General features: G+C 50.1%; 1 protein-coding gene across 1 annotated transcript in view; it reads left to right on the forward strand.

The window, feature by feature from the left end:
• Col4a2 (collagen type IV alpha 2 chain) overlaps positions 1 to 8,842 on the forward strand; it is a 143,484-nt gene that overhangs the window by 115,924 nt on the left and 18,718 nt on the right. Inside the window, exons 23-29 of the mRNA XM_031339026.1 lie at positions 1,427 to 1,499; positions 1,587 to 1,693; positions 2,871 to 3,072; positions 3,458 to 3,517; positions 4,543 to 4,599; positions 5,136 to 5,243; positions 6,655 to 6,876. Of these exons, the coding sequence (XP_031194886.1) occupies positions 1,427 to 1,499; positions 1,587 to 1,693; positions 2,871 to 3,072; positions 3,458 to 3,517; positions 4,543 to 4,599; positions 5,136 to 5,243; positions 6,655 to 6,876 (829 nt within the window). The remainder of the gene's footprint in view (positions 1 to 1,426; positions 1,500 to 1,586; positions 1,694 to 2,870; positions 3,073 to 3,457; positions 3,518 to 4,542; positions 4,600 to 5,135; positions 5,244 to 6,654; positions 6,877 to 8,842) is intronic.

The raw sequence follows: 8,842 nt of genomic DNA on the forward strand, positions 1-8,842 counted from the left end.
GTGTGTGTGTGTATGTGTGTGTGTGCGCGTGTGTGTGTGTGTGTGTGTGTGTGTTGGGGGGGGTGGGTCTGTGGAACTATGTGATTGTGACCAGGAGGCTGACTGGATGGATATAGATGAATGGACTGTTGATTGGCCAAATGATGAGTAGGAATGCCTGGAATGGTGTTCTGTGATCATGGCTAGTTATCTGATTGGCTAGTTGGATGTGTGAATAGATACATGGATGGTTGAGAGAGGGAGAATGTGGTGCATAGTTGGTTATCTAAATAGATTGTACACTTGGCTAGTTTATTGGATAAGATAGGTTGGTTGGCTGTTTATAATGATGGCTTGATGAATGAACTGTTGGGTGGATGGTCGGGTGGATGGATGGATAGATGGATGGATTGATGGTTGGATGGATGGTTAGATGGATGGATGGGTGGATGGATGGATGGATGGATGGATGGATGGATGGCATAGATGCATGATGAATTGGATGATTGGATGGTTAGTGGTAGTATTTGTGCTGTATAACCTGGAAGGGTGGTTGAAGCATGAGAGTTGGTCCATAAACACCCACTGAGTACCATCTGTGGGTAAGCAGCTATCCTAAACCCAGAAGTGTTCCCCTTCTCTGCCAAGAACTAACTCAATAAATCAAGTTCCCCTGGAATTCTCTATCACAAGGTGGTTCACAAGCACACGTAACATTCTATTCAATTAAACTAACACTCAGCAGTCCCCAACACTTGCAAATAGTTAACCAAGATACACCACAAGTGATGCCTAGCACACAAAAGTCCGATCCCAGACCATTTCTTCCCTGTGGAGCTACAGCAATCTCAGAGTCCTGAAATAGGCAGTTCGCTTCACCAAGGATGCTTTTTCTCGTTGGTCATATCCAGAGAGGAAGTGACCATATCTTCTTTTACAGATTTATTTATTTTATGTGTTATAGGTGTTTTTCCTGTGTGCCTATGTGCTGTTAGGGGTGGGGGTGAGAGAGAGAGAGAGAGAGAGAGAGAGAGAGAGAGAGAGAGAGAGAGAGAGAGAGAGAGAGAGAGAGAGAGAGAGAGAGAGAGGAAGCTTGCACCACATGCATGCAGTACCCACAAAGGCCAGAGGAGGGCATCAGATCCCCTGGTACTGTAATAACAGATATGGTTGCTAGGAATTCATTGAACCTGAGTTCTCAGCTAGAGCACCAAGCGCTCTTAAGCCTCTCTCCATCCCTGCAAATGATCGTTGCTACCATTCGTCCTACAGGCTTATTCCCTGTTTGGATTCTAATGATCGTAACCACCTTCCTGAAGCCCAAGGGCAGGGTTTCTCCCGGCCTGGTGGAGAGTTCTTTCCAGCAGACTATTGTCCACAGTCTGCATAATTTAAGATCCTTTAACAGTCTGAGAAGGAAGAGACATCTGTGTGTTTCTGTCCACAGGGAGCCCCGGGCATCGCAGGAGCTCCTGGACCCAAAGGCGTAAAGGGAGACTCTAGAACAATCACTACCAAAGGTTAGAGCTCCTGAATTAGCGCTTCTCAGCTCAATTAACAATCTGCATGTCCCTGACTGGGTAGATTCACGTGCAAATTTTTCCCAGGTGAGCGTGGACAGCCAGGTGTCCCTGGTGTACATGGGATGAAAGGTGATGACGGTGTCCCAGGACGTGACGGGTTGGATGGATTCCCTGGCCTGCCTGGTCCTCCGGTAAGCTGTTGCCTCACTCCAGCCAACCCAGCCCCACTCCTCAATTCCTTCCTGTTCTTTGGACATCTGAGGTGCTGTGGCCTTGGCCTTGGCTCTCACCCAGTGCTCAGGACAGGTCCATTCTGTTTTAGTCAGCGGACGTCACGTCTTTAAAGACTAGTGAGTGACCTATGAAGCACAGGGTGAACACTTCAAACAGTGGAGAAATGTCCATTATGGTCTCTGTGGAATAAGCCCCACATGTTGTCAGGAGAGGGTCTTCCCTGTTTTTAGGCAGATCTTGGAGAGTTAGTGTCCCTCAGTGTTCACAAACCTTGCGTGCTCTAGCAAGCTAGAACATGATGTCATAAGGTTAGAACAAAATGGCTCCCCCACATGCCATCCACAGCCAAAGTCTTGGCTTTCCGCTCTATGATCTCTGATGGCCCTATGAAATGGGAAGTCCTGCTTTGTTGACCCTTGACCCCACCTACACTAGAGAGGCCAAATACGGATGTGCACACATTTTGAGGGTCCTAAAAACAGAAAGAGACTTCCCACAGTGCTCTCTTATCTTTGAATACAAAGGAGAAAGTGATGTCTGGGCAGGCTGACTTCTCAACTCCTGCCTACCTGCCATCAGAAGTCCCCTTCTCACCTGTGACCCTGTAGGCATGCTAGGACATCCAACATCTCATTAGCCATACAGAACACTGCCATTGGGACCATGCTGGCGCTACCCTGTGAGCCCTGCCCCTACCCACTGCCCAGAGCTCACCACCCCTACCGTTACCCCTCCACAGCCACCCAGTGTCCCTATCTGGCAGGTATCATCACCACAGAGCATGCTGCTGGACAGGACACCCAGCCTGTCCCTAGTCTAGTCCTGTAGACACCCCTTATTCTAGGAGCACACGGCTCCTCAACTAACCAACTCCCTTTTCTCTAATGATTGATGTCCCTCATGAACAGCAGGCAGGTCACACATGCTAATCCTAACAGACAGACTGGAGTTCCTGTGCCCATGGTCCTGACTATAAATGTGTCTGACCCTGCACTGCGCTGAAAGGCGGTGCTCTAAGTTCTAACTCAGTCACTTACATCACAGAATTCCAGAGAAATGGGAAAGGGCAACGAGGAAGGCATAGCTGGCTCGGATGTCTGTATGCCTTTGAAGGTAACCGGGATTTTCTTGCAGGGCGATGGCATCAAAGGCCCTCCAGGGGATGCAGGTTTCCCTGGTGTACCCGGAACCAAGGGCTTCCCAGGAGAAGTGGGTCCTCCAGGACAGGGGTTACCAGGCCCGAAAGGCGAGCGTGGTTTCCCTGGAGATGCTGGGCTGCCTGGACCGCCAGGCTTCCCTGGTCCTCCAGGTCCCCCAGGAGCCCCAGGACTCACAGGTACGAAGGAGCCTTTCCCTTGTCCTCCTGAGTCCTGACAGGCAGCCAGTGTGTCTGTGTCACCTACATCTCTAGATCCATGCAGGTGTGCCCAGGAACACGTGTGCCATGCCAGGAACATCATGTTCCACATTTGTTCATGACACATGAAACAGATGTGCACCGCAGGCTCCCTGGGCCCACCCGCCTCTCTGCTAGGCAGCTGGAATGTAGAACTTCTTTGGGCAAAGGAGGCCACCCACACCCAGCCTGCACAACAGCACACACACACACACACACACACACACACACACACACACACACTCAAACATGTGCCCAGGCACGGTTAAGTTGATGGCTTCCATTGGTTCTGATTTTGCCTCCTTCTTTGTTTGTGTCTCTCCAGATTGTGACACAGGTGTAAAAAGACCTATTGGAGGCGGCCAGCAAGTGGTCGTTCAGCCAGGTACGACAAGGGAGAGCAAGTGGCTCAAGACTGTTACTATAGATGCTAAAACGTGGGACTCAATGGCCAGGGACCCATGGGAGCCTGGCCTGTGTTCTCAATACAGATGGGCAAGAGTGATTTCTTGACTAACCAGCATGCTTGTAGAACATGTCTTTACTAAAGGATGCTCAGCAGTGAGGCCAGCTGAGCTCATCATCCTAGGCCCCAGGAGCATCTGCAGACCTGGTGTCTCGGTCACTGTCCTATCACTGTGAAGAGTTGCCATGACCAAGGCAACTCTTATTAGAGGAAGCATTTCATTGGGAATGGTTTATAGTTTCAGAGGTTCAGTCCATTCTCATCATGGTGGGAAGCATGGCAGCATGCAGGCAGACATGGTGCTGGAGAAATAGCTCAGAGTTCTAAATTCAAAACCACAGACAGCAGAAGTTGGGCTTGGCCTGAGCTTTTAAAACCCCAAAGCCCACCCCTGCCAACATACTTCCTCCAACAAGGCCCTACCTCCTAATCCCTCCCAGGCAGTACCATTCCAGCATAAGAGCCTATGGGTACCTACCTGTCTTAACCAAACCACAACGCCAGGTTTAAACTTGCACTCGTTCAAAGCAACTTATCACTGTGGCTAATTCTGAATAATTCAAATTCACAGAGAAACCAAAGAATCTCTTTAGAGATTACAAAGTGTGTCCCTCTGCAGACAGATGTTTTCCAATGGAAGAAACCTGTGTCCTTGAACTTGTGGGAATCCACAATGATTTCTCTGGGCTATTGTCCCCCATGAGGAAATAGTATTTGCCAGCATGGTACCAGTTTATTGAATTGACTTCATTGGCACTTTACATTAATATTCTGACTCTTTACATGATTATAATTCAACTTTTATTTTGATCAGAGCCAGGAGAAATTAGGTCATTGAGTTAATTTGCACATTGAATGGTAGCCAGTCTGCCTGGCTGCCTCTGACCACAGGGGTACCCAGCATGGATGTCATTTCAGCTCACCTGCCTCTCCTCTGTCTCCAGGTTGTGTTGAAGGCCCCACAGGCTCACCTGGCCAGCCAGGACCCCCAGGCCCCACAGGTAATGTGCAGCCTTCATAGCCTGAGATTTTGGCTTCCAATCTTGGGTTTCCTTCTACTGGCCCTGAATGCCTGCTCCCCTCTGGACATGGCGGGGTTCTGCCATCCAATAACAGCCACAGCTGTGATCACTTCCCAAGGAAAGCCAGCTCTGTGCGCACTGTAAAGAATCTACACAGAGCTGGGGGGTGGAGTGGTTGGTATATACCTTTAGTCTCACCACTTTTGGGAGGCAGAGACAGGCAGAACTATGTGAGTTCAAAGCCAGCCTGGTCTACAAAGTGAGTTCCAGGATAGCCAGGGCTACACAGAGAAACCCTGTCTTGAAAAGCCAACAACAACAAAAAGAATGCAAGCAGTAAGTAGTGGACCTCTGCTCTGGGGACAGACAGTGAGAGCCGTCCTAGGCCAGGCTCCCCCAGATTCATCACTCCCAAGTTCCAGGACAGACCTCACTGGTCCACAGTGAAGCTGAATCACATCCTGTCGGTTCTCAGGAGATCTGATGTGCCTGTGGTTGTTTCCTTGGGTGTCTAGGTGCCAAAGGCGTCAGAGGAATGCCAGGATTCCCAGGAGCTTCCGGAGAACAAGGGCTCAAGGGCTTTCCAGGAGACCCAGGTCGAGAAGGCTTCCCAGGGCCCCCGGGTGAGTCCGCACGGCTTTACCTCCTTATGCTCAGGAAATGGCTCGTGCGTGTCATCAGGCCCACCCCAGCGCGATTATCCCGAATGGCTCGTGCGTGCGTGTCATCAGGCGCACCCCAGCGCGATTATCCCCCAGGATTTAAAACTACAGTGACACTTGTTAGTAACTATCGCCCGTGCTCTCCTTGGCCTTCATCCTTGATGTTGTACTGAGTTGCAGCAGAGATCTTACGGGAACAGGAGACATGGCGTGGGGAAACCTCAGCGGATAGTGTAGTGAGCATTCTAGCATAGTTCTCTCCTGAGAGTGTTCTGAACGCACAGACAACCCTGCCACCTCTGGTTACCAGCCTGTAGTTAGGTTTGCATGACATACACACCTGAGGAATAAATCCACAATGGGGAGGATTTATTTATTTTGGCTCACGATTCATTGGCTCCATTCATCATGGTGGCCAGGAAGCAGAGAAAGGGGTCATATGGGTAGATCCAGCCACCAAGAACTTGACTAGGCTCCATATCCTTCCTTTACTGCTTCCCAATAATGCCATTGTGTTATTAACCCATAAAGGGATTAACATATTGATTAATCCAGTGCCCTGGTGACCTCATTATTTCATAGAACACCAAGGTGCGCTTCACTAAGAGTATTTGCCTGCATGTAGGTATATGCACCTTGTGCATGCCTGGTATCCAAAGAGACTAGAGGAAGACATTGGATGCCCTGGACCTGGAGTTAAGGATGGTTGTGAGCCACTATGTGGATACTGGGAATCAAACCTAGGTCATCTGCAAGAGTTTCCTGTGCCCTCTCTCCAGTTCCGACCCCCCTCCCCAGAGGCAGGGGTCCCTTATTCCAAGTGGGTAGGTAGTTAAGGGTAAGAACACAGTGCCTGGGGTGGCAGTGTATACCTCTAATCCCAGCACTCAGGAGACAGAGGCAGGCAGATCGTTGTGAGGAGAGGCCAGCTTGGTTGACGTATCAAGCTCCAAGCTCACCAGGGCTACACAATGAGACTCTATCTCAAAATAAGAATATTAGACTTGTGGTCTGATTCACTCACGGTGCCACACAGAATATCCCTGTAATGTCCCTGTCTTTGGCTGTCCATGGCTTTCCTGCTCACCCCACCCCCATTGATCACCATCTGTAGAGTTTAGGGTCTGTTTGCATCATTCCATCCATGTTTGATACAGCAGAGTGAAAGCTAACAGCGAAGGGATTCAAAGAGGTTTACAGACATTGAGAGGCCCAGGTCCCGAGAGGGTAGCAGGTGAGCTCTCAGGCTGCAGACAACCCTCCTAGAGTTAGTTCAAACCACACCCTGGCTCCTTCCTGCCTCTGGTCAGCACTGTCTCAGAACGTGATCTTATAGACCTGTGACTATGGGTGCGACCTTTGTCTGTTTTAGGGTTCATGGGACCCCGAGGATCCAAAGGTGCCCCAGGCCTCCCTGGTCCAGATGGATCCCCAGGTCCCATTGGACTTCCAGGGCCAGCTGGGCCCCCTGGGGACAGAGGGATTCCAGGAGAAGTGCTAGGGGCTCAGCCTGGGACCCGAGGAGATGCTGGACTACCGGGGCAACCTGGGCTAAAAGGGCTCCCAGGAGAACTAGGAGCCCCTGGATTCAGAGGTGAGTCACTTGACAAATGGAGGACGACACCCCAGCTACACTGAGGTGCAGCCCCAGGGTGAGTGCAACTTCCTTCTCAGGGGGGCTGGTAAAAAGCCCACAGTGTCCACGTGAGAGAATGTGATCTTGCTTGGTCTTCACTCAGCCCCAGCACACAAGAGAAGCACACATGCACACAGACAACAAACTCACATGTGCATGCATACCTAAATATGTCCCATTTCCAGAGATGTGTGAATTGTCTACAGAGTATCAACAAAATTTAAGTTTTTTGTTTGTTTTGTTTTTCCAGATAGGGTTTCTCTGTGTAACAGAGCCCTAGCTGTCCTGGACTCTCTTTCCAGACCAGGCTGGCCTCAAACTCACAAAAATCCGCCTGCTTCTGCCTCTTGAGTGCTGAGATTAAAGACATGCACCACCACACACCCGGCCAAAATTAAAGTTTGAACAGTAAACTTAAGTTCATGTGAAGGAAAATCCAACCATGTAGGCTGTTGGTCTGCTTCTCATAAGGACTGACATTTGTAGGAAAAATAACAAAATGTTTAGAGAGTAAAAGGCAAAGACGAGGAGCAATACATCCTATCGACTGCCAATACATCCAGTCAACAGCACACGCCTCTCCCAGCCTCATCTACAAGGTCCCTGATTTTGCCTCCACGTGAGGAGTGATTCTGGGTGGACACTGGCAGATTAGTGGATTGGTGTGATGCATTAAGAACGGTGGGTGTTTTGCTTTAACTCGCTCCAATGGCTAGGGTGCTGAAGAAGTCATCTGTAGCAACCGTGGATGTGTGCACTGAACCCCTACACTCCTCCTCATAGCTCAGCCTTGAGAGCAGGTGGCTGGTGGGAGAGAATAGAACACACTCCCAGTGTGTCCATATGATTGGACACTTTGTTCACATGGCCGTCTAAGTGTTTGCAAAGAAAATACTTTTTTTTTAAATATCTATTTTATTTATTTATGGTTGTACAGATGTCCACGAGCTATCATGTGTGTGGCTGCTGGGAATTGAATTCAGGACCTCTGCCGGTCCCACTCGCTCTGGCTCGCTCTGGCTCGCTCTGGCTCACTCCAGCGTAATTCACTGTAGCTGTCTTCAGACGCACCAGAAGAGGGCGTCAGATCTTATTTCGGGTGGTTGTGAGCCACCATGTGGTTGCTGGGATCCGAACTCAGGACCTTCGGAAGAGCAGTCAGTGCTCTTACCCGCTGAGCCATCTCGCCAGCCCAAAGAAAATACTTTTAAGATTTATTTTACATTGTTTTCCAATGAGACCAGTTTTTCTCTTTATATTTTTATTGGTTAATTTATTTATTTACATTTCAAATGGTATCCCCCTTCCTGGTTTTCCCTCCGCAAACCCCCTATCCTATCCCACCTCCCCCTGCTTCTATGAGGGTGCTCCCCCAACTACCCAGCCACACCCACCTCACCACCCTGGCATTCCGCTACACTGGGGCATCGAGCCTCCACAGGACCAAGGGCCTCTCCTCCCTTGATGCCAGATAAGGCCATCCTCTGCTACATCTGCGGCTGAAGCCGTGGATCCCACCACGTGTACTCTTTGGTTGGTGGTTTAGTCCCTGGGAGCTTTTGGGGGTGGGGGGTGTCTGGTTGGTTGTTATTGTTTGTGGGTGTCTGCAGAGGGTACGAGTGCTGGTACACGAGGAGGCCACAAGAGGGCGTCGGAGGCCCTGGAGCTGGCGTAGCATGGGCGCTGGAATGACCTTGGGTCTTCCTCAGAGCAGTGCTTAAAACCACAGAGATGACTACCCAGTCCTTAAGAATATTTTTAAATGTGGCTGAGTGCTAATATTACCAACCCGAAAAAGGAAGGACGTATGGCGCTGCAGCAGCACGAGAACAGAATTTCGCTTTCCTGGAATATTCACCCAGCAGCAAAGAGGAAGGAAATACTCAAGGCGCCGGCCTCCCAGTGCCGCTGGGGGGGGGGGGGG

The sequence above is a fragment of the Mastomys coucha genome, unplaced genomic scaffold (genome assembly GCF_008632895.1).
Source record: "Mastomys coucha isolate ucsf_1 unplaced genomic scaffold, UCSF_Mcou_1 pScaffold22, whole genome shotgun sequence".
Lineage (NCBI taxonomy): Eukaryota > Metazoa > Chordata > Mammalia > Rodentia > Muridae > Mastomys > Mastomys coucha.